General features: G+C 37.9%; 2 protein-coding genes and 1 long non-coding RNA gene across 4 annotated transcripts in view; 1 reads left to right on the forward strand and 2 right to left on the reverse strand.

Moving 5' to 3' along the window:
* LOC101744185 (frequenin-2) overlaps positions 1 to 15,362 on the forward strand; it is a 214,340-nt gene that overhangs the window by 117,095 nt on the left and 81,883 nt on the right. The gene's annotated exons all lie outside the window — the stretch shown is intronic.
* On the reverse strand, positions 688 to 3,131 carry CPT2 (cuticular protein tweedle motif 2; the record flags this gene model as incomplete). The annotated part of the gene is given in 2 exon segments (NM_001043485.1): positions 688 to 1,962; positions 3,006 to 3,131. Coding segments are annotated over 2 exon segments (930 nt in total). The 3' UTR covers positions 688 to 1,047.
* Positions 9,670 to 14,271, reverse strand: LOC110385850 (uncharacterized). The gene is made up of 3 exons (XR_002431104.3): positions 13,928 to 14,271; positions 10,499 to 10,600; positions 9,670 to 10,268 (listed from the first exon to the last, which is right to left on the reverse strand). It is a non-coding gene; the product is annotated as an uncharacterized LOC110385850 (long non-coding RNA).

The following is a 15,362-nucleotide window of genomic DNA, read 5'->3' on the forward strand; positions in this document are numbered from 1 at the left end:
CAAGTATATGGTCCACCTGGTGGTATGTGTTCACAGTCACTCATGGACATCAGCAATCCTAGGGGCACGGTCAAATGCAAAGTTGAAAGCCATTTTCACTTTGTCAAATATGTCATGTTTCTATTATATAAAGTAATTTTAGTAGATAAACCACAGCTAACGTAACGATTAGTACAGACGTCTGCAATAAAAAACAATAATGATTAATTAGCGAGTGGTTTTCAATTATATCGATCGCTTTAAATAAATGCTTTCCGTAAATCAACAACACATAAAGTTCTAATTAAAAAATGAAGAAACACAATTCCTCGGCACGACTTCCCTTCATTTAAATGGTCAAAATTACGTAATAGCTTTGAGGTTCACTAAAATGTATTATGAAAGTGCAATTACACATATGATCCATTAAGACGGCCATTAAGATCAGCGTGGCCAAGAGCGCTGCCGCCGGCGATCATCGTGCGTGACCACCGTGCGCTCGCACTCACTTCACAGAACCAGCCACCGGACAATCTTGCGTAACTTGATCATAGATACTCGGGACCAACTAACCGTATCAATATCGAGAATGTACCAGCTGTGTTTGAACACAAACGCTATCCGCTACGCCATCGGACTTAACGGACAGCCTTTCACGACCAGTCGTGAGATAAGGAGCCGAACTTGGGCAATAACTAAATAAACCGGTTAAGCATCACATTTGGTTTTATTATAAAAGTAAAAAAAAGCTATATTTATACATAACATAACAGTAGCAGCAAAATACCTCCTTTCGAATAACACTAACACTGTGCACTAATAACAAGTAGGAATGAATAGCGACGATGAAACGAATACTTTTAGGCCACGCCATGATACAATGACAGCTTACGGCTGAACGTGGAGGCAGATGACTATTTACAAGCCGCTCAACCGCAACCAGCAAGCAAATGGTGGTAGGAAACACAATTTTCGACGATGACGTTAATCAATTGCTTTGTTCGGCTTTAACTCAGAAATAAATAGATATTTTGTACTACCACCAAAGCTTAAAAGACTGTTTTTCTTTTAATGAAGGGGACCAGCGACGTGTCCGGGAGGACCATATTGAGTGCTGGTAGCTCCACCGTGACCTCCTTCAACAATGGTCTCATCTCCGCCAGTCGCACCAAAATCGCCGCTAATTTCAGCTCCGCCATGGCCAGCTCCGAGATCGCCACCTCCGATGGAACCGCCGCTGATGCCACCAGAGCCGAGATCACCACCACTGATACCACCATCAATACCACCGCCGAGTCCGCCGCCAAGTCCTCCGCCGAGTCCTCCGCCGAGTCCACCGCCAAGGCCTCCGCCAATAGCACCACCAGATTCCTTTTGGGTTTGATATTTGATGAAGTAAACTTCCGGTTTTGAGGGCTGAGTGGGTGCTGGAGTTGGGATAATAATATCAGGCTGCTCTTCAGGCTTCTTAACCAGCACATATACGAGTGTCTTCTCTTCGTTTTGTGGTTGGATAGGAATTATGGGGGCAGTAGGAGTGGGAGGAGTTGGGGCCTTGATGAAGATGATCTTGTAATGTTTCTGGGGTGGAGCCACAGCAGGGATACGAGGAAGTCTTTGCTCAACTGGTTCTGGGGGAGGTACGTGAACATAGATGTGTTTCTGTACAAGAGGAGCACCAGAGTATCCACCCGCATATCCGCCACCGAATCCAGCATCACCTCCGAAGCTCAAACCGCTGCCGCCGCCAAGGGCGAGTCCACCACCGAGACCGAGTCCATCAGAAGAGTGTCCGCCGCCAAGGGAAATGCTGCCTCCAGAAAGGCCACCTAGGGATCCAGAATGACCACCAATAGCAACAGTTCTGTGTCCGCCGCTGATAGAGGAAGAGCTGAAGCTTCCTGAGTGACCTCTGGGAGCGGAGTAGCTGTATCCCACTGGAGGTTCAGGGCGGCCATAGGCCATAGCCACACAGGCGAGTACCTGGAAAGAAGAAAATTGATACTATAATAAAACAGTAAAAGCTTTAATTGTCAATTGAAGACTACGGCATTTAAACCTTATTTAATACAAGCTGGTTAAATATAAATAAATTCACATAATGCAGCTAATAAACTGCAGAACAATGGAAAAATTACTTTAAACGCAAGGCAAGTTTATAATTCGCAAAGCATTAACATAATATCAAATTCCATGAAAGTCTTGCAATAACATGTAATAGAGATGAAAGTGACTCCAAAATGTTAATATAATGTATGTTATCTAGATTCGGAAGTGACGTAAGCCGGATCGGTTCGTATGCGGTAGTCGTAAACAGTTGAAATAATCTGTATTATGCAATAGGGACGAATACTTGGAATTTCGGTCGCCGGTGATTTACACTCGAGCACTTGGAATACAGATCGACGACTTATTTTTATTACCTTCTTCAAAAGTCGACTGTTACCGTGCGACGCGTGAAAATGGACCGGACGTGGTGAAATGGATATCGCGCTCAAATAGAATAATGATCGATTTTTTTTAAATCGCGATCTACATTCGGTATCCATTTACTATTACGTTACACGATAATAAGGGGGTAAGTTAGATTTTGTTTCATTTTTTAGTTCAACTATAATAAAAATGTATAACAAATTTAATATCGAGTTACATTACTTTTAAAATTTTGACCAGTAATGAATTTTCAGATCTATGTATGTGTTTAACATACTCATTTAATTTGCTCACTTATGACTATTATATTGTTCTTCGAAAACAATGTGGTCTTCGTTAATTAAGCACAATTCACTATTATGAAAACTCGACAGTATCCATTTGACTACTTGGCACACTAAGAGATCCATCGTATTCTGTACTTAAATCACAAATCACTTCACTACGATTTCGTTATGTATCCTGAAAAGGCTTCGTTCGTTCACAGAAAATCACTGTTCATAATTCATATGAAAAAAATTAAATACAATGCAAAATCGCATGTGCCAAATAGTTAAAATACAAAAACAAAATAATGGCGCAAACTTGCTTACCACGAAAGCGCGCATTTTGTGCTTGGACGAAACGAGACTGATCCTTTTTGAGCTTACTCGATGATAATTTATTTAGTAACCAATTAGAACAACTCCAACTTTGGAGATGTTCCTGTGGCTGAGAGCTCGTGTTAACTGATGACATTCGCCATGCCGACCCGCTCTTAAATAGCAAGGTGTTCATCTCGTCCGAACGCTCCATCCCTACGGCATTTCACTCTGCAACGTACAACTATCGTCATTATTTAACAACGATACGGTCCTTTCTTTTCGGCGAGGTCTACAGTCGGTGCAGAGCGCATTTGATACGCTACTTTAGCCGCCACCGCTCGCCTCCACACGCTCTCCTGTTCGAAATAATAACACTTTATTTTATTTACCCCAATATCTATAGATCCGAAACATAAGATCAATTAAAAATAGTCTTCTCCCTTTTATTCTTTAAATATTCGAAAAATCTTATTGTCTTATTTCTCTTATTTTCTATATTCTCTTTTTCTTATTATTATTATGTTAAACTACATTTTTGTATTATAATAAAAACTGCTCTAACTTATTTCATCCGAACTATTGTCCAACTTTAGTGATAGAAACAATTTTGTGGTTTCAAAGTCGAAAGTTTTAACTTAAAGCTTATACGTAATCCCTCGAACCAATTACGTAGCGACCATTTGCGATGGTCAATCCTTCGTTAAGTTATGTGTTGCAATGACGAGTAAATTTAAACCTTCTTAAATAGAAACGATACTACGTGCAGAGATTAACTTCAGTAACAGCATTAAGTATTATGTCTAAGTACTCATTTTCAACGCAAATGAAAAGTATTGTACTTAATACTTAAACTCAGTTCGAATTACAAAACTAGAGATGTAAACGTTAAATTTGATCTTGAATCATCAAATAATCAGGTTAATTACATACAGTAACGATTTAAAATAGTGAATTATGATCGCAGATGATGTTAGCGAGTAATCGATTTAATGACCGTAAACAGGATCACCAAAATAAACATACTTAGACATGTATATCTCGGTATACTTCGTTGCGATTGAAAAGGATTAGCGCACCCCGTGTTACTCCATTTCAAAGAATACACGCTACTAACACACTTCACATTGACTTCGGTAGTAGACACCTAATGTACTAATAAAAACTGTATATAGTATAATTAAATCATATAAAAAAATCGCAAACCCATAAAAAACACGAATAACCAAAAATATAGTATTAAAATTTATTAGTATGAAAATAATAAACTTTATTTTAAGAATATTTTGTCTAAAAAAATACATACGAATACGTATTTATTATAAAATTATAATATTGAAACCGAAGACTTTCAATGACTTTCAATTTTACCTAGAACAGATTTAATTTTAGCTAGTCACTCACCTCCTGTATGTGTCACCTTATAAAAGCATACGTCGATCCCCCGAGGGTGCAAGCTGAATTCAATTTCAAGACTTAACTCAAAATGTTTCAGGCACTACCGGTAAAATATCGTGAGTCAAACATTATCTACTGCACAGAGTTTCAAGCGAAATGTGACATAATTTTATTTATACGTGCCAGAAATAAAATAAAAAATACATTTTGTACCATTTATGGTGCCACATGCGCCATGCTTTCTTGATCTGAATTTCATTAAGTATGTAACCGATAATCAACCCAGTAATGTCTACTGTCACGCCACATATGCCAAATATTTTAATTAAGGATGATGTAGAAGTTGACAGAGTAGCTATCGCCGCACAACATCCGTAGCGACCTGACGACATTCTTGTGGTTACTGGAACTGATAGAAATGACAAAAATGATTGTCATCACACACCCTAACATCGAAGACTTGGCTGTTTTGCTTAATTACTATTCCATCCTTTAAATTGTCACATAACTTAAAACTAATACTTGTTCGATTGTAAAAAAAAGCAGGTGAAGCATCAAGGCGTAGTCTCCTGTGAGGAATTGGGGGAGGTGGAGGACCTCAGGCCTCCTCTTCTCCCTCTTTCTCTATAGGTGCCAGAGTCCGACATAACCCGGACCGCTACCCCCCGGATATCCGTAAATCGATACACCAACGTAAAAAAAAGCATCACTTATCGTTTTTTAAACAACTTCTTCACGGTCAGGTTTTAAGATTCCGTCTACTTATCGTCTAGATCAGATTCCATGCTGTTATTGACTCTTAAAAAAAAATTATTATGAGATATAAAAAAATACAGTATTCTTAGAACAAAAACCGTTTTACAGAATATCTGTTCTGTAATAATAAAATACATAAAATTTACTTACGTTACCCAAGGAAAATGGATAGCAATATTTCAACATACGGGACAATTCCCCGGGGAACGCTCTTGTAAAACTCACGTTTCCGAGTATTTCAAACTTTGCAAATATCAACCTTTGTTTTGAAAGCCGTAAAATGTCCGAAGATAAAATAAACAGCCCATTTGATTGATTGTCCTGAAATTCCTAAGGTTTTCTTGGTTAGAAAGTTTACTGAAATTGTTAACAACTTACTGATTCTTTCGAAATTTGCCTTTGGAAATACTCTTTTGTTTGATACACGTTTTATACAACGTTTTCTAACTACGCCGATTGTTTGTTTTATTTATATCGGTGACAAAATAAGATGATGCTATTCCTAAATCCTAGATTTTAATAAATAGTAGCTAATTCGAATAAGATTATTGATTTACTGTTGATAGATAAGACATAATGTTAGCCCACCCGAGGACGTACCTTTTTCTTGTCTATTGCTGCGGCGAAGCTGTCATGATTTCCAGTTTCAAGGATGGGACAGGGCAGGTAATTCTCTTGTAACTAGTGGGAAATTTATCAAAAGGCTTACAATTGAACAAAATAATAATTAAATAAATTTGGTACATAAACAGATACAGCTCAGATCTATTTATGTACTCAAATCAGCTGTTTGCATAGGTAGGTCCATCCATAGAAAAATTTTTTATAGCTTGACTTGCTACTTGTGCAGGTGGCAATGGACCGGTCGCACTGGAAATCTATTGGAGAGGCCTATGTTCAGCAGTGGACGGCGATAGGCTGAAATGATGATGATGATGATGCTACTTGTGCTGTTTTGTACACCTCAGCTCGAATGCTGTCACCCATCTTGACACATGAGACCGCAGTTTCAAGGGGTCAGAACCAGTCTGAGTTGAAAAATTCCGAATAATCATTATTATTATCACACAGATATTTGCTTTTTTCCGTTTGATCTACAATGAGGTATACTCCAAGCTACTCAAATATGATTTCAATGGATATGCTTCAGTCGGAAGTTGCTCAGGTAGCTATTTCTCTGGTACGGCAAATGCCCACGAGCGTCGATGGTCACTTGTCATGACTTGCTGTGCTAAAGGTTAATATTTACATTCCATTCTAACATTAACATACAAATACTTAATCTATACCTAATCCACTTATTTTCATGTTTAATTGGTTACTGTACAGTAGATGACGTGCTGTAATAAATTGAAAAAAAGTCGGAATCAGGAAAAACATTAAAACTTTTATTCTCTCATTATTCCGTAATGAAGTGTAGATGTCTACTTTAACGAGCATTTTCAAAGTTCTTTGACAAATCGATGCGTTGAACCGACAAGAAAACTGAATTTTTTTCAATGACACCGAATTACCCAGCGGGGTCGCAACAAAATTTGAAAGAAGTCTATTGAAAGAAAATATTGCCCCCTTTATCAAATTAAAACCGATAGCCTAAAAGTCCCTATACAATAAAAACAAAACGATATCCCACAGCTACTTAGATTACAGAATATAAGATAACTTAGACTGGGCCCAGATACAAGGAGAAAATGTAAAGAATTATTAAAATAAGTATTCGCTCTTAGTCATAACCAAGACCTTACCGGCTAGCCAAAGAAAGCATCTTGCCGTTGACTTTGATGCCGCCGGATGCGGGCAACGCGGGACCAATAATCATCACGAACCTTGGAAGAGACTTGTATCCAGCTGTGGACGTCTATGAGTTGAACATGATGGTGTTATAAAATCCCAAAGCGTAGGGCCATATCTAATGTAATTTACAGACATGACTGAAATAACTAAAAAAATATATACAAATATCATCAAAATCACTAAACACAGCGACGATCTACAAAATATAACTGAGGATTCCGTTCGTTTAATTAAACCAGAAAATTAATTTAATTATATGCATAACGACAAATATTTGACTTTCAAAAGATATTTTCAAAATCGTTCACTCATTAGGTAAATTCGGAAATTATCTGTTCAATTGCTAGTTAATTGGGTAATTTGAATAAGTATGTTAAGTATATATGTATGTTTTTCAACATAATTTCATATCTTATAATCATAATTGAATTTCTTCCTTATCTTAGAATTTTCAATAATATGATTAATATTGTTATGGGGAAGCAATTATTGCCGTCTGTAAGATTCAAGACCATGATAAAAATCCACATACTGACTATTTATTGCCGATGTCGCACTATCAGTGCATTTATTATATTTAAAATTTCAAAAATATCAATTTATCCAAATTTCTAAGTTAACATTTAACAATTGACGAGTATGTGTGAGTGGTATCCGGTGTTCATGGACATTTTAATTAACGATTCGCTGTTAATACGATGCCAAAATTGATCTGCACATGCATAAGTATTTAGCATATACTTTCAAACCAAATCAAACACGCGAATATTTATTCAATAATACTATAAAGTAGTTTGAGAAGCAATGTTTGTCCATGTTCGTTTTTTTTTTAAGCGAAAAATGATTTTTCTCAATTCTTAATTTAAAAATTTCCACATTTTTCCATCGAAACATTTACATATGATAGTAATAGTTTAAAATTATGTTCTTCGCATTCCATCACATAAGAAGCGGTCCGTTTACCTTACGCTACGGGAGAAAGGAAGAAATATATTCAAAAGTGATTGTGGTGAAGTCGATTTATTAAACCTACGTTTAAGCTCGAAAACCTGTTTGTGTCGTATTCCAGTTGTGGTCACGTGACTCAATTCATGTTCTATAACACAGTAAAGTTACATTTTGCTATGATATGTAACTTATTTATGTATTAATAAAGTATATTGTACTAAGTAACTATACGATCTTATTTTTACCACGTCTTTACTAACTCACTATCTTGTATATCCGCTTGGATGAAAGTTTGTAATTGATTTTAAACTAAAACGCTGATGTGCTAGAAACTTGAAATTTTGTTTCGGAAAATCAGGAGCAAACCGCCCTAATTGCGTTAATGCATTAGGGGTGGTAGGGGGGATATTTTTGGAGCCACTAAAATTTCATATCACTTACAACCTCAGCCTAGACAGGCCTCAGCCGAAATAACTACTGATTACTACCGGTGGTAGGATCTCTTGTGAATCCGCACGGGTAGGTACCACCACCCTGCCTATTTCTGCCGTGAAGCAGTAATGCGTTTCGGTTTGAAGGGTGGGGCAGCCGTTGTAACTATACTTGAGACTTTAAAACTTATGTCTCAAGATGCGCATTTACGTTGTGGATGTCTATGGGCTCCAGTAATCACTTAACACCAGGTGGGCTGTGAGCTCGTCCACTCACCTAAGCAGTAAATAAAATGAAAAAGAAAAATACCTGTACCACCACAAGAAGCCTGGTCGATCGTTCGTCACATCATGACCACTAATATCTCAATAAACAGGCTCTCTCTCTCTCTCTCTCTCTCTCTCTCTCTCTCTCTCTCTCTCTCTCTCTCTCTCTCTCTCTCTCTCTCTCTCTCTCTCTCTCTCTCTCTCTCTCTCTCTCTCTCTCTCTCTCTCTCTCTCTCTCTCTCTCTCTCTTCAATCGGTCCCTCATTGCAGAGGATCGTGACTCCATCCGATTCCGTCAACTAGCTGTCTCCATCGATCCCATTCTGTATCTATCTACCTATCTATCTATCCTAGCCCGTCTAAATGTAGCCGCAATAGACATGTCGTGTCCAAATTACATTTGCAGTCTCGGCACATTGACGTCAACTCAGCTCTAATCCGAGATATTGTTCGAACCAACCATGCTCATTTTCGATCGTAGTTCACGAATTCCACCAATTCTCGAAGTCCAGACGAAGTACCTCAGGGACATGTGGGTCGTCAGATGCTTGGCTTTACTCTTAAGTACAGATCATTAACACAGAGACTTCGGATCACACTTGGAAGGAGACACGCTACACCCCGGGTTCGGAGAGCCGGTAATCTACCTGTCCAAAGGACGACATGACACCGCATGCGGCCTCTTGCTCTTGAGTTGTTAGGTCTCCTTCGGAGGCGCTCGGGCAGCTGTTAGCAAAGCCCTCCCCTCCTGGCTGAGCCTTTACTCGCCCACCTATCCTGGTGAAACTGGAAAGGCCTAAGGACCACCAGTAATTCTTCAACAATAAAAAAAAATGCGGCCTCGAAATATAGTCAGATGACCCAGACCATCCTGATGTACTTGCAGCCTATGCAACGGCCTCGTAACTTTTACGTAAGGCCAGATACTAGCTCCATAAAGCATCCCAATGGAGTGTCATCGACCGCGCATTATCGAGGGTACGTCATCTGGTCGGTCCGGGACTTAGTCAGAAAGCCGGCTGCCATCAACATAAGCCTTTAAGACTGAAGACTGATGATTAAACAGAGAAACGAACGAACCGTAAAAATAATTTAATTTTTATTTAAATGTTTTTGAAGCATTCATAAATTCTAAGGATTTTAGCGATAAAATAAATAAATTTGATACTTATTCATAAAAACATATATTATCTATGAACACTTACAACGCTAGTGTTAGAAAACCTTCGCAAAATTTTTATGGACTTCTCAGTACTAACTCCTACGTCCTTGTTCCATATTCATTTAGGAATAGTGCTAATATTTTAAAAGTTATCGAGGAAGAAAACTCGAGAGAATTTTAAAGTAAATACCAAGCTCTGTTTGACCGCGCACGCCCAGAGGAATTTGCTAGACGCTTACCAGTCTCGCTTTAAGTTCCGACTTCAGCTTGTTGATTTTAAGCACATCCGACTGATGAGAAAAGTTTTAAGCGGGAAGTATACTCAATTAGTGTTTTGTGAGATGTTCAAGTTTTCTTATAAGCTACATTCTCTGAACAAAGTAGGCATCCCTAAAACCCTCACGTGCGTCTTAACTTATCTGTTTGTTTCTACTTCTCTTTGTATAAAAGCTACTCAAAAGTCACTGGATATCTGAACTTGCTTTTCGTACAAGTGACTTCAACAATGGCGACGACCTCCTGAAAGTAAATAATTTTGGAATACAGTTTTAATCGCACTTTCTTTGTCTTGATAAATTCTTCTTACACATTCAAGTAGGTCTTACGAATTATAATCTACATTGTCATTGACGTTACTGTTCAATTAATTAAAACAACATTACGTTTGCTACTCGACGTAACCCCTCTCCGTCATTGAACACGAACTTCGTATGATTGAAGATTCTCAATTACCGAGATGTGACACATACCTTGAACTATAAGCATTGACCGGGCACAGAATTAATGCTCGTTTGCTAATGATTTAGACGTATTTTCCCCTCACATGCCGTTATTTACTCGAAGGTCAGCGTCTGAAAAAGAATGGTATGATTCGAGTCTTATCCAACAGAGGCCTTGGCACGACCTTTCCAATACATTCACCCACTAAATTAAGTAAAGATGAAATTGCGTCGCAACTTAGTTTCAATTTAGCCTCTATGATAAACGGTAAGTGATTCACTGTGTGAGTTATATGTCTCAAGGCGAAAATTGAAATCAACTGAGACATTTTTCCATTAACATTACGAATGTTTCCAAAAAACGTTTACACTATTTATTTTAACTACATCAAAAAAGTATATGTGGGAATCTTTCTTCTATTGTACCGTTATCAATTTAAATTCTAACATAATCTTACAACGTTCATACGTTATGCATCTTAAAATATGAGCTCGTATTTAGTAATACGATATTGTGGAACTGTAATTACCTTACACGACAGGAGAAAGGTGCTGATCGTGTTTGGAGTCTAAAGGTGAACGCATGCTTTACGACAGAAATAGAATAGACAGTGGGTTCGGTTTTGAAAAAAATCCAGACGAGCATTCAACTCACCACGGGTATGCATCCAATAAAACCTTAATATTATCTACTACGTCAACGTTATTACAGCTTGAAGCGTTACTGAGAGTATGTGTACAGTACACCCTTTAGATCTCTAAGCACGTATACAAGTTATATTGGAGTTCTTGGAGAGGAAGCCGCCTGCTGAGACGCGGGACACATACGTTACTTTAAAGTGATGTTTTGCTAAATTTAATTTAATAAAAAACACTGTTCTAGCTTAGCTTCCTAACCAAGTGTCGTTTTCTTAGGTCAGTTTATTGTCTTTTCATCTTGAGACAAGCCCACCTTACGACCTATATAAGAGATTACTTAATACTTAGAAGTTACAAGTTTTAAGCTATTGCATAGCTTTTATCGCGGGCCTTGAGCGCCGGCGACCGAATCATGAAATTCCGTAACGAAAAAAACCTTACACCCCTCACTCCGCCTACCATGTAGCTCGCGTTCAACACATTCACACGTTACGCTTGTGTAGTGTTTGTGAATAAGTGCATGGCGTGACGTCACACTGCATGCGCATCATGAAATGTCTGCCCATCTCTCTCTCGCGCGGTCTAGCTTATGAGTGTGAAGGGGAAAGTTAAGGTTTTGCTTTTATTAATGTTTAATATAGCGTGGTCTTGTTTTATTATTGTTTTACACTCTCGGGCAGAGAGATACGGGAAGAGATAGACATGTGTACTATTCTAAGCCAGCATATGATTCAATTGATGATGAATTGTCACATTTGCTCATGGACAGCACCAGTGCCAGGCACCTACTTAACTGCAACTGTGAGTTAAAAACTCAAACATCAAAGGAAATACATTTTCTACCGACGAAACTTCTACCGGTACAAGGGTAAAAGAAGATCCGACCTTTATCTATGTATTAATACGTGAAGCAAAAACTTTGTATCCCTTTTTACGAAAATTTTGCAGACGGAGGAGTATAAAATTTTCCATACTTGTAGAGAATATAGAGAAGAAATGCACAATGCTAATATTTTTTTAAATAATGCATAAAAAATACATTAAATCAATAAAGAAAACATTACACACACTACCATGTATTTGACACAACACATACATAAAAATATACTCTTTGCTTACCGTCAATTGGGAAACTTTTGTTATTGCTTAAAGTCTGTGGTCGAATTGAAAATAGATTAATATTGTTTGTCTTTAATATTATTGATCTATAGTGCACTTTTGGCGAATACTGTGATTATAATATCGAAATATAAAGTGTTTGACAATAGAACCATAATAATGTTTAAACTTATAATTTCAATTAATTTTAGTCGAATCTCGACTACTGCAGGGCCACTTTATTTACTTAATTACAGGTGCAACAGTAACGCAGTCATTCAAGACGTGATGAGACACTCATGAAACGTCACGACCTCGTGACGTCTGCTTTTCCGATAAATATGAATATTAAACAGTGAAACGTAATTTTTTTTAATAATTCATATCTATTTATTTATGTAAAGGAATATTCTATGTTCGTTTCTTTCGTTCATCACTTATGCGTTCTTATGCTGTACATTCGATTGTGATCAGATTGGTACAGTTGTAGATGGCATGCCATGGAAAGGTTTGCATCTATCAACGTACGAAAAATTGTCTGCGAATATTTACAAAAAATCAATGTTTTTCATACAATTAACGAAAGTCACGATAGAGCTTGATCTGACTTAACTACTTTGAAATAAATTCTATGTGTACGTATTATCTGAAACTTACAGAATACTTATGTATGTGTATGGACGAGGTAATCAGTTTCAAAATATTATTTCAAAGATACTATCCTACTCTACTCTATATACGATCCTATTCTGATAAATAATTATTCATTAGATTATGAAATAGAATATATGGGTAGTATCATATTCCCAACCACCAACCACCACCCACCACCACCAACCACCAACAAAAGGTTACTGTTTCTCCATGTCATCCGTGAGTAATATTCTAAATTCTTCGAAAGAGGTGGTCAAACTTGGACAGATATGCATGTATTATTACAGCTATTTATGTGGCGAAGTCTTCGTGCATCCTGCTTTGTAAGGATGGAGTAGGAATTAAGTTAACCTACCCGGTCGGCGGTGTATCGCGTTACGACCGGGCGGGCTGGATCTGACCCAGTGGGGTATCCCGGAACACCGGCGGCCTGTTAAGCCGCTATACCGCTGAGACTGGCGTCGTTGTTCGCCGACTATCGCCTCGACGATCTGTCGGTTGGGCGTCCTCGGAGTGGCGCCGCGAGTCTGGTTGTAGTGTTGACCGCGGCAACTCCCCTACTCTGACCGGGTTCCGACCCCGGGACGTCGGGTGTAAGAGTGCAAGGGAGTCGTTTAGTGCGATAGGGCCCTAAAACTCTTTGGGCCCGCGATATGCTGCCAACATCTGCAGATTGTCAAGTCCCACCTATCCCGCGCGCCCCTTTGGCGAGGGGACCCCGTAAGAGGTTCGACCCCGGCCCGAAAAAAAAAAAGGATTTAAGTTAATCTGTTTTGAGGACTAGCATTCACGTTATTAATGTCTTTGGTTCATCCATGGCACTAAAAAAAGAGTTAATGTGATTTTGAATCATAATTTAAAATCGATAAGCTGGTATAAGATTTATTTCAAATGCGCGTTTTGATAGCGGTCTAAATCTACAAATAATTGCGACAACTGCAACTTTAACTTAATAAACAGAGTATGTCATTGGAAATTACTGTATCAGTATGTTTTTAAAACATAGAAGCAGAAAAATAGGTACCCGTTATGTAATTAACTATATAAATTATTTCTTCACATACATACATAGCAATTAAGTTTGATTTTCATAACAATTTCACAATCCACATCAGCAAGTCATTCATTGGTACGTTTATTTCGTCATTTCGCTCATCAAGAAATTTAATAACCGACATAAATATAATTGAACTCTTTAACACATGTTACACGTATTTTTCCGAATACTTTTTACATAACGGTCGTAAAAGTCGAAGTGATAATTTCTCGAAATAGTCACATCACGGTCAGGGGCCCAAACCATTAGATTGAAATTAAAATTACAAAACCATTTTGTTGACGTAACATTAATTGTCATTCAGCTGTGTGGCCTAGAATAGCATCACTCCTCTCGCCGATGTCTTTGAAAATGACAAAAGGAGTAGACAGATATTGTCATTGTCATTGACGCTCAGCAAGAAATATATCAGCGAACTTGCTATTACCAATGTGTATCGTGAGACCGTACAGGCGGGCACAGTCATCAAGTCTATTTTTCCCTTACAGTGATAATTCGATTCGGCTTGAGGGGTAGTACAGCCGATATAATCAATTGCGAATTCGCACTTAAGATCTAAACACAGACTGTAGCGTTCGTTTTGCGGTATCTATAGGCTATTTACTTGTGGTAGATCATCTTGTGAACCCGCACGGATAAGTACCGCCACCATCTTGCCTATTTCTTGTATATTCTGTCGTGAAGCAGTAATGCGTTTCGGTTCAAAGGGGTAACCATTGTAAAAACTAAGACAAAGAAATCATATCTCAAGGTTGGTGGCGTCATTTTTGTGTTTGATGCCTATGGGCTCCGATGACCATTTAACTCTAGGTGGGCTATCTTAATCAAAAACCCTTTGCTAACCCAAAGAAAATTATAAATAACAATAAAATTTAAATCAATATTACATACATTCTTGCTAATCGTAATATTGTCACTGATGCAGTACAGGCAAAGGTTAGCTTCAACAAAATTATCTATTGTATTATAATTCCTATTATCTATTAATCTTAGTAATATTAACACAAAGTAAAGTTGTCCTGCTTAAATCGAATGAAGCAATCGTGGTCTAGATATTAATGATCGCTCAAAAAGAACAAATTACATAGATCCTGCGTGTTCAAGGAGTTTAATATCAGGATTAAACCAGTTTTTTATCTCCAATACGATCCGTGGCTTCGATTGTATGACGACAAACACTAACTTCATCCTTTAAAATACGATACAATAAAGGAAACAGTCTGTCATCGACACAACAAGACTATTATTAAAAATGAAACGACCAACTTTTATGAGAGATGACTTGGGGTAATAGCAAAATTGAAAACGCTACGTTAAAGCAACAAAATGTTGTCAACAATTTGGATAGAACTAGTGAAACGAGGGCGCAGTTTTCGAGCTAACGACTGGGACTATTAGGAAATATTATATTATGAAATACATCCCATTATTTGAACGCGCCTCCAT

Source organism: Bombyx mori, chromosome 1 (genome assembly GCF_030269925.1).
Source record: "Bombyx mori chromosome 1, ASM3026992v2".
NCBI lineage: Eukaryota > Metazoa > Arthropoda > Insecta > Lepidoptera > Bombycidae > Bombyx > Bombyx mori.